Source organism: Phyllostomus discolor, chromosome 13 (assembly GCF_004126475.2).
Source record: "Phyllostomus discolor isolate MPI-MPIP mPhyDis1 chromosome 13, mPhyDis1.pri.v3, whole genome shotgun sequence".
NCBI lineage: Eukaryota > Metazoa > Chordata > Mammalia > Chiroptera > Phyllostomidae > Phyllostomus > Phyllostomus discolor.
In genome coordinates, this window is record NC_040915.2 from 51,873,318 (window position 1) to 51,887,264 (window position 13,947).

General features: G+C 45.5%; 1 protein-coding gene across 1 annotated transcript in view; it reads right to left on the reverse strand.

Annotated features, from left to right (window-relative positions):
• Nucleotides 1–11,478, reverse strand: part of SPPL3 (signal peptide peptidase like 3) — a 72,231-nt gene extending 60,753 nt beyond the window's left edge. Inside the window, exon 1 of the mRNA XM_028528636.2 lies at nt 10,939–11,478. Within this exon, the coding sequence (XP_028384437.2) occupies nt 10,939–10,961 (23 nt within the window). The 5' untranslated portion in view covers nt 10,962–11,478. The remainder of the gene's footprint in view (nt 1–10,938) is intronic.
• Nucleotides 11,479–13,947: the final 2,469 nt, after the last annotated feature.

Consider the following 13,947-nt stretch of genomic DNA (forward strand, 5'->3'; position numbering starts at 1 on the left):
ACATTATGGGTCTCCTGCAGGAGAATGAGAGAGACAATGAATTTGGTTTGGAGGTACCTTTGAGCTTGCAGAGGAGACACTATAAGCAAAGCTCACCCACCCGAGTTAAAACTTCTATGGACAAGAAGTTATCTTTGAACCATGGCCAAGTGGCTTAGCTGGAGCATCTTCTGGCATACCAAAAGGTTGCAGGTTCGATCCCTGGTCTGCCCACGTACGGGATACAACCAATCATTGTTTCTCTGACTCTCCCTACCTCTTTCTCTAAAATTAAAAAACATGCCCTCAGGTAAGGAATGAAAAAAAAAAAAAAAAGGCAGCTAGCATTGAAATTAAATGGTGGCAGACATGTCCAAGGAGTACTGGGAGATTTGATCCCTTTATGAATCTTGTGACAGATGAATGTGTGGAGATGGCAACTAGTGGGCAACAGAATACTGGAATGGTGGCAATGTGAATAAATAGTTCCTCACGTTAGAAGCCTTGGAACTAATACAAAGAATGACTGTGTTCACCTGGGAAATCAACTGCTTCCACATGTCCCCTCTCCACAGCACCTGTTTTACTACAACATAAACATCAAATTGTGTAGCCCTGGCTGGTGTAGCTCAGTGGATAGAGCGTGGACCTGAGAACCAAAGGGTCGCTGGTTCCATTCCCAGTCAGGGCCCATGCCTGGGCTGTGGGCCAGAGCCCTGGGGGAGGATGGGCAGGGGTGGGGGGCAGTCACACACTGATGTTTCTCTCCCTCTCTCTCCCCTTCCTTTCCTCTCTCCCTAAAAGTGAATAAATAAAATCTTTTTTAGAAAATTGAATTGTATACATTTTCACATGGAACTTTTGTTAAAAAAACTTGTAGTGGTCAAAAAAAAAAAAATATATATATATATAAAATTAGAGCCCTGGTAGGGTGGCAAGGTTGGTTGAAGCGTCATCCCCAGCACCAAAGGTTGGCAGGTTTGATTCCCCATCAGGGTACATGCCTGGGTTGGGAGTTTGATCCCTGGTCCAGGGTTGGGGCATATATGCGAGGCAACAGATTTTGATGTTTCTCTCTCACATGGATGTCTGTCTGTCTCTCTCCCCCTCACTCCCCCCTCTCTAAAATCAAAGCATGTTTCCTCAGGTGAAGATGTAATAAGTAAACAAACAAACAAACAAACAAGCATACACTGGGCCAACAACTTTTTCAGTTGCCCCTTTTTGAATAATTACTAAAAAAGAGACAAGAAATAGTTTTTAAAAGTGTTTTAGAAAGAGGAAAAATATGAAGGCAAAACAAGTTTGTTTTTAAAAAACTAGCTTTATAAACAAAAACTTAAACACAAAGAATATGAATTTCTGAAATAACAGAGAAAACGTCAAATTGCTCAGAAACTAATTTCCATGTAGTTTAATAGCTCATGCTTCAAAGGAAGTTTCCTGCAAAATATTTTCATTTGAGTATGTTACAGACATTTTTCCCAGAAAACCGTTTTTGCTAATTGCAAAAAAAAAAAAAAAAAAGAAAGAAAGAAAGAAAGAAAGAAAAGAAAGAAAGAAAGAAAGAAAAGAAAAAGCAGTTTGTTCATGGGCCCTGACTGGGAATGGAACCAGCGACCCTTTGGTTCTCAGGTCCACGCTCTATCCACTGAGCTACACCAGCCAGGGCTACACAATTTGATGTTTATGTTGTAGTAAAACAGGTGCTGTGGAGAGGGGACACGTGGAAGCAGTTGATTTAACAAACACCTGTTCAGGAGATGAAGTGCAAGTACATTGGTAGCAGTCAGGCCGAGGTCAAGGTGGAGACAGAGGCTGGTGATAAATGAAGTCTACTCTAAAGGGCCTATAGTCCTTTGTAGATGGTACCCTTAGGCGTGCAGTTACAGGCTGAGCCACTTTCTTCCTCTAAATGCTGTACAACTATTAGGATATTATGCAAATTGGGCCATAACACTCGACCCACCCAACTTAACAGTAACAATTTTACCTTGTCTTTTCTTCAAAGAACAAACAGATGTTAGGTGAGTATTTTCTCCTCTATGTGCCCTGGCATATTTTTAGGGAGACAATCTATTAAAAAATCCAATATCTAGCAAATTTCACAACCAAAATATTCTTTTTTAAAAAATCTGAGCGCCTACTATGTGTAAGTCCTTGCACCGTGAAATTAATGACTGATCCTATCCTTACAGAGTTAAAGGTGGGAAGACAGCCACATAAATACATTCGACACAAAATCAGAAAACCGGAAGTGCTGCCCTATGACAGGATTAGATAAAGCACTATCAGAAGAGTACTCTACTCCCCTTGGGCCAATACAAAAGGTGAATCTTGAAAGTCAAGTAAGGCTTAACATACTGAGAGATTTGGAAGAAAGGCCAACCAGGTATACGAGTCAGCTTAAATGAAAAAGGGAAACAGAGGCCCTGGCTGGCATAGCTCAGTGGATTGAGCACGGGCTGGGAACCAAAGTGTCCCAGGTTCGATTCCCAGCCAGGGTACATTCCTGGGTTGCAGGCCATAACCCCCAGCAACGGCACATTGATGTTTTTCTCTCTCTCTCTCTCCCTTCCCTCTCTAAAAAAAATAAAATAAATCAATAAAATCTTTTAAAAAATTATCTGTTAAAAAAAAAAAAGGGAAACAGTGATTAGCCAAGTGTGGCCGAAGTATTCTAAAGAAAATCTGGAGAAGTAAGGTTACAAGGCCAGGTTGTTTTGCAAGTCAGACCAAAGCGGTTGGATGTCATAGCACAAGCAATTTAAAAAACCCAAGGACATCCAAATGCAATACAATCAGAACCAGTGGCGATGTAAAGATCAAAGTGTACACACCAAGCATTCATTCCCCATTAAGTTCTCTTCACAACTCATGACAAATCTATGATTTGTTTTAGTAAAAAGTAATAATCTCTAAACTTAAACTAGAGCTAAAAAGAAAGTCTCTTTCAAAGATTAATTTCTCCTCCTCACTGGCTTCAAATACACAATTCTCTCCGTCATTAGGAAAGAAACAAGGACCCTTATGACCCCGGTGTCTGTATCAACCGTCCTCTCTCCTTTCTGTCTTCCACACCTCGCTTCTCAAACAATGGCAAGTACGATAAAAAGGACTCCTGGATTTCTTCATTACCCAGCCTTACTTTGGCTTTCGCCCTCACAACTGATCTTTATTAGTGCACTTTCAGTAATGACTTCCTTTGTAAATTCGATAGCCTGTATTTTCTTCTCTTTGAACTCTGCAGCTTTTTACATTCCTGCCCCTAAAAATTCTGTGCTTTTTCTTTCAACACCATTGCACTTTCCTAATTACCCTACCTCTGATGGGGCTTCCCTAGACTCTTCTTTCTCCCATTTTTCAATGGTTACTTCCTATACTCAACCTCCCGTCTTCCATTTCCTCCTCTCTACACACTCCCTCTTGGTTAAGTGACCTTATCTCAAATCTTTACCTCTAGGCTAGACTAGCTGGGGCCCCCATGGCATATCTGTAATAAGGCTAGATTGAGCACCTAGGGAAAAGTTATGTCTGAAATGTTTTTAAGGTCTTAGATCTAAATATTTTTAAGGTATCAGTGCTTGCAATAATCAATGGTATGGTTAAAAAATTCATTCTCTAAAACTAACTTTTACTTCTACCAGTAGTCTTTTGCAAGCATTTTTGAGAAATGAATATAAATTTCTAGAAGTTTATAAAGTCAATGCATATAGTCAGTTTTTTTTAAGATTTTATTTATTTATTTTTAGAGAGGGAAGGGAGGGAGAAAGAGAGAGAGAAACATCAACGTGCGGTTGCTGGGGGCTGTGGCCTGCAACCCAGGCATGTGCCCTGACAGGGAATTGAACCTGTGATGCTTTGGTTCGCAGCCTGTACTCAATCCACTGAGCTATTCCAGCCAGGGCTGCATATAGTCAAAGTTTTAAAAGTCAAGGGTAGCAGGTAAATCCAGAAGATTTAGTCAAATCAGGAAGGTCAAACTAGACAACTCTGGGCAAAAATTAAGACAAGGAAACAATACAAAGTTAAGCACTGAAGTTAGGTCAAAATGTCTATATAACCAGGTACTTTGCTACCCATGTCCTAGTTAGGTCGAAAGTGAAGCCCAAGCCTGAGGCCCTCAGATAAAGGGAAATGGGTGGGTGTGTCTGGCAGACTTGGTGTGGAGTAAGAAAACAGATAAGAAACTGCTAACAACAGCCTCTCCTTAGGCCTCCTAAGGTGGAAAAATTTCCTGTGCATTCCAAAGAAAACCCGGAGAACATTAGGATTATGTACACCAGTGCTCTTTCCTCATTTGGGTAACTTTTGGGGGAAATTACCTTCAAAACATCAAAACAAAAGTATCTTATGAAAAAAATTAGCCTTTATTAAACCCATGGTATTTTGTTTTACGGAATGCAGCAATGGACAAAGAGACTTATGACTATAAGGAGATGACTTTATTACATTTCACAGACAACACTGTAACTCAATGACAATTTACAAAAGCATTTCTATTGCTTCTTATATGGCATTATTTGAACATGTTAACAGAACTCTCACTAGAATGGACATGTCAAAGTTTAAGTGCTGGTTGAATTGTGAACAAGAAGAATCACTGCTTCAGTGAGGAACTCTAGCTAGAACCTATCTAGCTCTAACAATGCAGAGAACAAATAGCTTGCTTCCATACTGTACTTCAGAATACAAAGCATTCTCCATCCAGCATCCACTGACTCCTCACAATCACCCTGTGGAGTAGGACGGGCGTAGCCATTGTACAAAACACAACACTGGGACTAAGACAAGACGAGCTCACGATCAGAGATGACAATCACCCTCAACTACAGATATCCTGATTCCAAGAAACCAGAACAGAATCATTCTCATATCTCAATAGTTCAAATAAAAATGTAATGAGCAGCAGTGGCAAAGTTAAACACTTTTTAGAATTCAGAAGTGTATAAACAACTAGAGCACACCTTTACTTTAGTGTACTTTTTTTCAAGATTTCATTTGCTTATTTTTAGAGAAGGGGAAGGGAGGGAGAAAGAGAGGGAGAGAAACATTCAATGAGTGGTTGCCTCTCACATGTCCCCAACTGGGGACCTACCAGGCCAGCAACCCAGGCACATGCCTTGAGTGGGAATCGAACCAGAGACCCTTTGGTTTGCAGGCTGGCGGCACTCAATCCACTGAGCCACACCAGCCAGGGCACTTTATAAAATATCCTTTAGTGGTTCTTCACTATCAACACTAGAACTTCAAAACAGAGATTATCAGATTTTCCTACCAGGTTAGGGTGAAAACCCACAAAGAAATGGGATTTTCTACTAGGTCTCTATTAGGCTATATTCATTAGTCTAATATCTTAAAAATATTTTCAAACCTAACTTTTTCATAGCAACCCAATCTAGTCTTATCACAACAAGTATTGTGTCTGTTTTGTTTTAAGCTGTGGCCTTAGACCTACTGACAAAATCTGAGAGGTAACAATTCATTGCAAGGATCGCAGGGACTGAGTGTAGATTTTTTCCTACGAAACTGAATTTGGTCGCCTGGAGCCCTTCTAGACACCTCAGAGATTACAATTCCAAGAAGAGGAGCACTTTGCCTCTGACTCTTAAGTGAGGATTAGAAAATATGCTACAACTACTCAAAGTTGTGTTTCTTGATTTACACACTCAACAAATAAAACTCATATTTTCCTTTAATTCCTAAGAAGGGGCCATGAAACTTCAGAAACTATGGTACAGAATTTTAAAAATCAGATTATCCTTATGGCTCCATTGTCAGGAATATCAGTCACATGTCTCAGATGCCAAATGTAGCCAACTGAAATAAAACAGCATTTGCTTACTCTTCTCAGGGCACCCGCTGGCTCTTTATGAGGAGGTGTGATGGAGCAGATGAGAATGATAAAACTAAGTAAGTTATTAATGTTGAAGTCAAGTGCAATTACACAGCACATAACACCTCACAATTCGGTGGCATTCATCTCTAAAATAAATGATCACAGAAAAGTCTATTTAGAAAAATGCATGAATGTTGGGCATTTTAATTCATAGTACTACTTGACAAACTACAGACTGATATTGTTATAAACACTCCAACTTTTTCCCCCTAAAGGCTTTATAAGAAACACTGAGGAAAATTATTTCAATACAAATTCATGCTCTTAGCTTTGGCTAATTTTAGTTTGAATCACACATTGCCAAAACATTATCATAGCACTTTAACTATAGGCAAAACATGTTCTAAAAATAATGAGCAAATCTAAAGTCTATAATTTGCTAGACAAACATTTTCCACTAGTCTTTCTCCGAAAAACTTCCACCAGAAGCAATGATCACACAATCAGATATGATTACCACAGACACAGTGCAATAATGACAGACAACAATAACCTGAAAGTAGAAGTGACTTCCATTAGTTCTAAAGGAATTATTTTTATTTTCAGGGTTAGTGCCGTCTGCAAGTACATGACAGGACAGTTCCCATTATCACAATATATCACCTCCGTATAACGCAATCCTTAGATTAGATTGTAGGATAGGCAGCCCAGGGGCAAGCATTCTCATTCACTGGAAAGACTACTAAAACAAAAAGAATCTTTTAAAAAAATTGATTTATTGATTTTACACAGAGAGGGAGGGAGGGAAGGGGGGAGAGGAGGGGGCGGAGAGGGGGGTGGAGAGGGAGAGAGGGGTGGGATGGGCGGGGGGGGGGAGAGGGGGGAGAAAGGGGGGAGAGAGAGAGAGAATGTCAATTTGCTGTTCCACTTATTTGTGCATTCACTGTTGCTTCTTGTATGTGCCCTGACTGGGTATCGAACCTGTGATCTTGGTGTATCCAGACAATGCTTTAACAAACTGAGATACCCAGCCAGTGCCTAAAACAGAAAGAATCTTATTCTTCTAGTTTGTTTACTGTCTGTCATCCTCTCAGACACAGAGAAGATCAGACCATGAAGAGCCTTACTAAGGAGTTTGGGTTTTATTCTACATGTAGCCAAAGGCCACTGTAGAGTTCTAAGCGAAGGACTGATATGATCTGACCGGCATTGTCAGGCCACTGAGGAGAATGGCCATTGTGTGGAGAATGGAGGGAACCCGGTGAGGAGAGTAACAGGACCTCAGGCAAAAGAGGGGAGTACTGGCAGGCTGTGGAAATGGAAGAGACAGGCTCAATGTCAGTCTTGGTGTCACAGCCTTGACTTTGAACCTGTTTTCTTTATACCCTTGGGTAAGTTACTTCAACTCTTTGAGCCTCAGTTTCCTTATAGTGCAATGCTCACAAAGTCCTTAGCACATAAAGAAACTCAATAAATTATTACACTACTTTGGTAACAAAACTCATTTGCATGAGGTTCACATACATTAACTTCTTTTTCTTCCTAAACCAACATTAAACCTAAAATCAGTAATTTTCAGCAAGGCTCTAGTGCAGCTATGTACAAGTGCTGCATTGACTCCTTAAAGAGACAGGTTCCTGTTTCTCACAGAAGTTACACTAAAACAACTGCTCATAAATATACATTGAACAAGGTGTTTTTCTCAAATTAATATAAGTCTACTTGGCACCTTCCATTTGTTTTCACATGCCTTCTTTCATTTCCTCAGTATTTAAGAGCAAAAAGAACACAAACAGCCCTGGCTGGAGTGGCTCAGTAGACTGAGTGCCAGCCTGTGAACCCAAAGGTCCTGGGTTCGATTCCCAGTCAGGGCACATGCCTGGGTTGAGGGCCAGGTCCCCAGTAGGAGGTGTGCCTGAGGCAACTGATCAACGTTTCTCTTCTTTCTCCCTTCTTCCCCCCTAAAAATAAATAAAATCTTTTTTTTAAAAAAAAAAAAAAAAAAAAAAAAAGAACACAAGCAGAATCTTGTAGTTAAACCGTAGAAAAGACTGTGGTGTTTGTTACCAATTATTTTAATTTCTTCTGTTGATAGCTTTTATTTAAAACTTAGTATTAAGGGATGGCATTCCTCATCCTTACAGCACTGAGACACCAGAAAACTAAATTACCAAAAGCTCTCTTTTATAAGTACGTGGATTATAAATATCTATCTGTAGCTTCCCTTATGCTTAATTATTCCTTCAACAAAGGATGAACCACGCTAAAAATCTACTACCACTCAATCACTCAGTATGTACTAAGGAGGAGCTATGGGCAAGACAATATGCTAGGCACTACAAGAGGGCAAAGATTAATGTAATAACATCCTTCTCCTCCTGGAGTTTACAAACCACTGAGGAGATTAGGTGCTCACAGGTGAAAAGGGAGAAGTGATGCAGACAGAACTACAGGTATTAAAAATAAAGAGATCAGCCCTGGCGGGTGTGGCTCAGTGGGTTGAGTGTCGGCCTACAAACCATATGGTCCCTGGTTTGAGTCCCAGTCAGGGCACATGCCTGGTTGCAGGCCAGGTCCCCAGGAGAGGGTGCATGAGAGGCAACCACACATTGATGTTTCTCTCCCTCTCTCCCTCCCCCTCCCCAAAAAACTAAATGAATAAAATCTTTAAAAAATTTTTTTTTGTTGGGGTGGTCAGAAAATGCTTCACAGCTAGGGGAATTTGAGCAGGACCCTTGGGTAACAGGATTCTGACAGAATTTGCTAGGAAGAAAGCAACCGCAAGAGACCAAGAAGCAGCATGAACTTATGTTTAGGGGCTTTTTTAAAAATAAAAAATTAAAATCTGTAAAAGTATACAGAATAAAATCATGAACCTACATGTACTCATCACTGAGATTCAACAATTATAAACTCATGATCAATTTTTTAAAAATGTTTATTTACTGATTTCAGAGAAGGGGGAAAGGAGAGACAGGGAAACATTGGTTTGTTGTTCCACTGATTTATGCATTCACTGGTTGATTCCTCCATGTGCCTGTCCACACCACCCTCTCACGATGATGTAAGAACTTTCATCTCAAAACATGCTAAAGCTACATGTGAGAGGCTAAGCATTGTGATTTCAAGGAGCTGTGAAGCAAATGAAGGGAGCTGAGCGGGAAAGAAATACGGTAGTAGGACAATGCTTGCAAACTGTCAAATTCCACAAAATACTCCCCCGCCCCTCTGTATGGCCATCCAACATCCTACAGAGGTAGTGTGTAGCCAACCTACTTGGTAAGACACTCTCACTGTTCCTATTTCTTGGCCACTGAGTTTACTCTGTCAACCACTCGAGGCCCCTACACAGCACAGTGAAAACAGAAGCGCAGCCCTCACGACTCTCCGCTGGGCCACCGTGAGTGAGTTACCACCGGACAGGAGCACCTTCACCTTGGTTTCTTACTCAACCCATGAAACGCTCCAACTGCAATCTTGTGTTCCGTGTCACCTGCTGCTGAGAGGCAGCTCACTGTCGCTGAAAACTATCAAATTAGTTCACACTTTTTTTAAACACATACGCAGTCACAACTGTTTGAAGATTTTAATTCTTCTTTAGCATTACTTTCTTTCAATATGCAGTTACCTTCTTGAGATTGTACACACATTACTTAAGTTCATTTTTCAGTTATCCCCTTTAACCAGCAATCCTTTCCCTACTCCGAGACACAAGTTCTTGACTCGCTGACCCCAGCCACCACCAGTCACTCACTCAGTTTAGACCTTCTACCTCAAACCAGTCTTTATTTTCAGATATGACCCATTTCTTTGCTGTTTCCCTAAGATAATTATAACATAGTAAAATACAGCACTTCAGTTTGTCATGTGCTTTGTAGTTACCCATTTAAACCTTACAGCCTATGAAAAGGGTAATTCCTCTATTTAGCCACACGAAAAAGAAATGGAGAACTTAGTATCTTGTCTAGTTATAAAGCAAGTTAGTGGTGAACCGGACCTCCAAGCCAAGTCTTCCAACTCCAAACGCCAAGTTCTTCTCCCTCAATGATGCTCCTCTCTAAGAAGGGGAAACCTACCGGTCAGTCCCAAACCACATTTGCTTCAAAGAGTAAACCACCTTTGAACAATCTACCATCATCCCTTTTCTTGCTTCCTCGCCCTCCAACTTCCACTCTTCACGGATACCATCGCCATTCTCTTAAACCCTCCTGCAAATATTCCACCTGTGCGTGCTGAACGGGGGCCTCTCAACTCCCCTTCCCCGAACCCCGGTTGGCACTCCCTTCTCAGGGTAGGTATGTTCTCACTTCGTAAACTATGGTACACAGTACTCTTCTCAGTCCTTAATAAGCTATTTAACAACTTTTTAAGTGCCATGAAAATAGACATAACTTGCAGATCCTCCGTCTCCACACCTGACCCAGGGCGCCACGCCACTCTGAACTCTGAAGAACAGAGTACCAACCTTTAACAGATTCTGCCCATGCCCCCACGATCGCCGATTTCCTTCCCATAAGCTGGTTATCCAAAGTGGCTCCCTTTCCGATGTCTTCATCAGGGACTCCCTCCATGGTTCCCAAGACGCGCTCTCTCCCTTCACTCCCCATCCCAGCGCTAAGCAGCAGTCCCAGGTGAGGCGGCTCCTCCCTGCTCACAACTTCCAAGTTCGGCCTCATCACCTGTTCTTCTCACTCAGCCCAGTGGCCCACCTTTGCCCGGGGCCCGCTTCTCTCCACCCTTTCCATTCCTCCTGCCCAGGAGCCACACGCTCAAGACAGTTCCTGGGTGTTCATGGGATTCAACTTCCCATCCGTGGGCTTCCCGCCCCTGGGGTCCTGCTTCCCTTTACCATCACCTGCTCCGCCCAAGACCAGATGACATCCGCCGCGGCCAGTGCCTCCTCCTCCTCCATCCCCCTTCTCGGACTCCGGGTCCCCAGCCGCACCGCCGCCCCGGAGCACCAGCCGCCCCCTCTGGTGGGAACGAGGGGGGCGTGCACCCCGACACGCGGCCCCCCCAACACGCACCTGTTCCTCCGCCTCTTCCCCCCCCGGCCGGCCGCGCCGGCGTCCCGACCCCCACCCTCGCCGCGCCCCTGCTTCCCGAAGCCCGGCACTCACCACGAGTAGGTCTGCTCCGCCATGGCGCTGACTCTCAAGGGCTCCGCCGCAGGCTCTGGCCCGGCCCGGCGGCAGGGGAACGAACGTGCAGCGGGCTCGCTCGGGCCGCGAGCGGAAGGCGCGGCCGCGGCCCGGCGCTCGCTCCCTCGCTCGCACGGCGGGCGGGCCGAGAAGGCGGCGGGCAGGAAGAGGCCGGGCTCCGAGGCGGTCCCGCTCCTTGGGCCCCGGGGCGGGGCGGGCTCCGCTCTCGGCCTCCTTCACCGGCGGCGGCGACGGCGGCTCCGCTGCGGCTCTAAACCCAACATGGCGGCGGCGGCGGCGCTGAGAACAAGGGGGCCCCGGGGCGGGCGGACGGCAAGGGGGCCCCGCGCTCAGTGCGCGCAGGGCCGCGGGAGCGCCGCGCTCGGGCGGCGGCGGCGACGGCGGCCGGGGGACATGGTCGGCGGGCGGAGGTGACGGCAGCGGCGGCGGCAGCAGAGGGGGGCGCTAAGCGGTGAGGCGAGGCCGCTCGGCTTACACCCGCGGAGGGAAGGAGAGGAGGGGGCGGGGGCCAGCCCTGGCCCAGCGCGAGTCACGTGCCCAAAACACGCTCACGTGACTCGCGCGCCCCGCCCCTCGCGCCGGCCCATGCGCGGAGACGTCGGTTCTTCGGTTCGAGGCGACTGTTGCTCGCCCAGCTCGTGGGGGTTGGGCCGTCTTCTGCTGCCTGGTGTCACCCCTTCCCCACACGGAGCCATCGACTCAGCCCCCCTTCCTTTCCCCTTCCCTTCCCCTTTCCAAGGCTACTGCAGCCAGCCAATCAGGAGCCGCGATGAGCGTCCGTTGGCTGCCACTCAGCCGTCATCCGTCAGTCAACGGCTTGCTGGCCACAGGTCCCTAACTGTCAGTCAACTGCCAGTCCTCGAGCAGAGCGCCGCACCCCTTCGTTTGTTCGTTGGTTCGGTTTATGCCAGTAAATATTCAGAGCATCCAAACTTATTGTGCCTAGACTCTGTACGAAGTCCTGGGGGCGAGGGGGCAAGTCAAATACCCCATACTTGCTTTCATTTGCTCAATCAGGTTATTTATTGGGTGCCAACTATCAACTCATTTTGCTGTACCTCTTCCCTCTGAGAGCTTACAGTCTAGAGGAACAGACATAGTCTAAGCTGACAAAATAAATGAAGATAGTTTCAGACGCTGCTAAGTTTCATGAAGATGATAACACCAAGTAATAGGACAGAGAATGTGTCGGGGTGAGGGCTATTTTTTATCAGGTGGTCAAGGAAGGTCTCTCGCTGAGTAGGTGATGTTTGAGCTGACACCTGAAGGATGAGAAGGAGCTGGCCATGCAGGAGCAAAAAGCTCAGGGAAACTGCCCATCTGGAGTACTGGAGGTAGGCACAAGAATAAATATACTAGAGCTAGACCAGAGGCCAACAGAGTGAACCTGGGGCTTAGGGGGAGAGAACAGGGAGGGATGAATTGCACTCCAGGGCACTGGGGAATCCTTCTCCAGGAATGCATGAGGCCGAGGCTTACCAGGAGAGAAGGCCTTCTAGGAAGAGAGCACTGCATGAGGCAAGGCCCAAAGATAGGAAGGTTCAGAGTGAACTTGTATCCAGGAGTGGGGGTGGATGATTTGTGCTGGGCAGTGTGGAGAGAAGAGGCTAAATAGGTGCATTGAGGACAGACTTGGAAGCGCCTAGCCAGTTACTGTGTTGGTGAATGAAAATGATCAGTGCAGCTGCAGGTTTCAGAAGCATGCTAGGGCAACAGATAAACTAGCCCCCTGGACCCCCAGGCTCCACGTGGAGCAGAACCCACACACCTGAAACCAGCATACTCAACCTCCTCTGCAGCTTGTCCAATTTTGGGCCGGGATCTAGCTCTGCTCCAGTTTCCCAGGGCCTGCCCAGGCTTACGGGGAACACCACACCCTGAATCTATCTCCAAATGGATCAGCTGGCCATTGCCCATACATCTGCTGCTCGCCTGTTCCCCTAGGGGAATCCTTTAATGAGAAAGCCAAATACACTTTTCCTTCAGAAGCAATCTCTCCTTCCTCCTTCCTCCAGTGCCCAGTGCCAGGACGAGTCAGGTTCAACATATTTCCTGAAGCTCTACCAGAGACCCCTGGGAAAGAGCCAGCTGATAAGATCAAAGTCTCCAGAGAATGTTGAGGCAGGGCCCCAAGAAATCACCAAAGTGTCAGAGACCCTCTCCTGAGCATTCACAGAAAAATACCAGCCTGCAAATGTCTGCTTAGCCATAAACGGCACTGGATGTGGGGATATCATGGGGAAACGGGAAGGCAAGGAACCTAAATTCTTGACATTAACTTAGCTCTTACGACTTTGCCAAGCGCTTTTACAGAATTTCAGCTGTACCCTTGAACATGACACAGTCATTCTGAGTCTCGAAGGGGCAGGAATGAGTCTTCAGACCCCATGGGAAAAGCCAAAAGCTGTTGGTACCCTGTGGCTTTAGGAGGTGTCGAAGCTCCTTCTCTGGAGAGCTAAGAACAAAACAGACCAGACAGGTCGCTAATGAAACAAAAAGACACACTGAACCCCCAGGCAATTCACTTGGGCTTCAGTTCCAGTGAGTCACAGAAGGCAAAGCCAAGTGAAAAGTTGGTAGTAGGTGGATGGATGGGACAGGAGATAGAGAGGAAAGTCGAGGCCTCCTCACGGGCAAAGGGACCACTCTTGGCACTGAGAAAAATCTGGTGGAAGGAAGAAGGCAGAAGGGGTCTGAGGGAAGAAGGTACAGTGTCAGAAATGAGAACAAAGATTTTTCTCCTCTTCATCTAAACAATAGGCTCTCCAAGTATCTCTTGGGAAAACAAATAAATGCACACTGTACAAGAAGCCAGATAGCTCTGGCTGGTGTGGCTCAGTGGATTGAGTGCCAGCCTGCAAACCAAAGTGTCTCCAGTTTGATTCCCAGTCAGGGCACATGCTGGGGTTGTGGGCAGGGTCCCCAGTCGGGGGTACGCAAGAGGCAACCACACATTTAGGTTTCTCT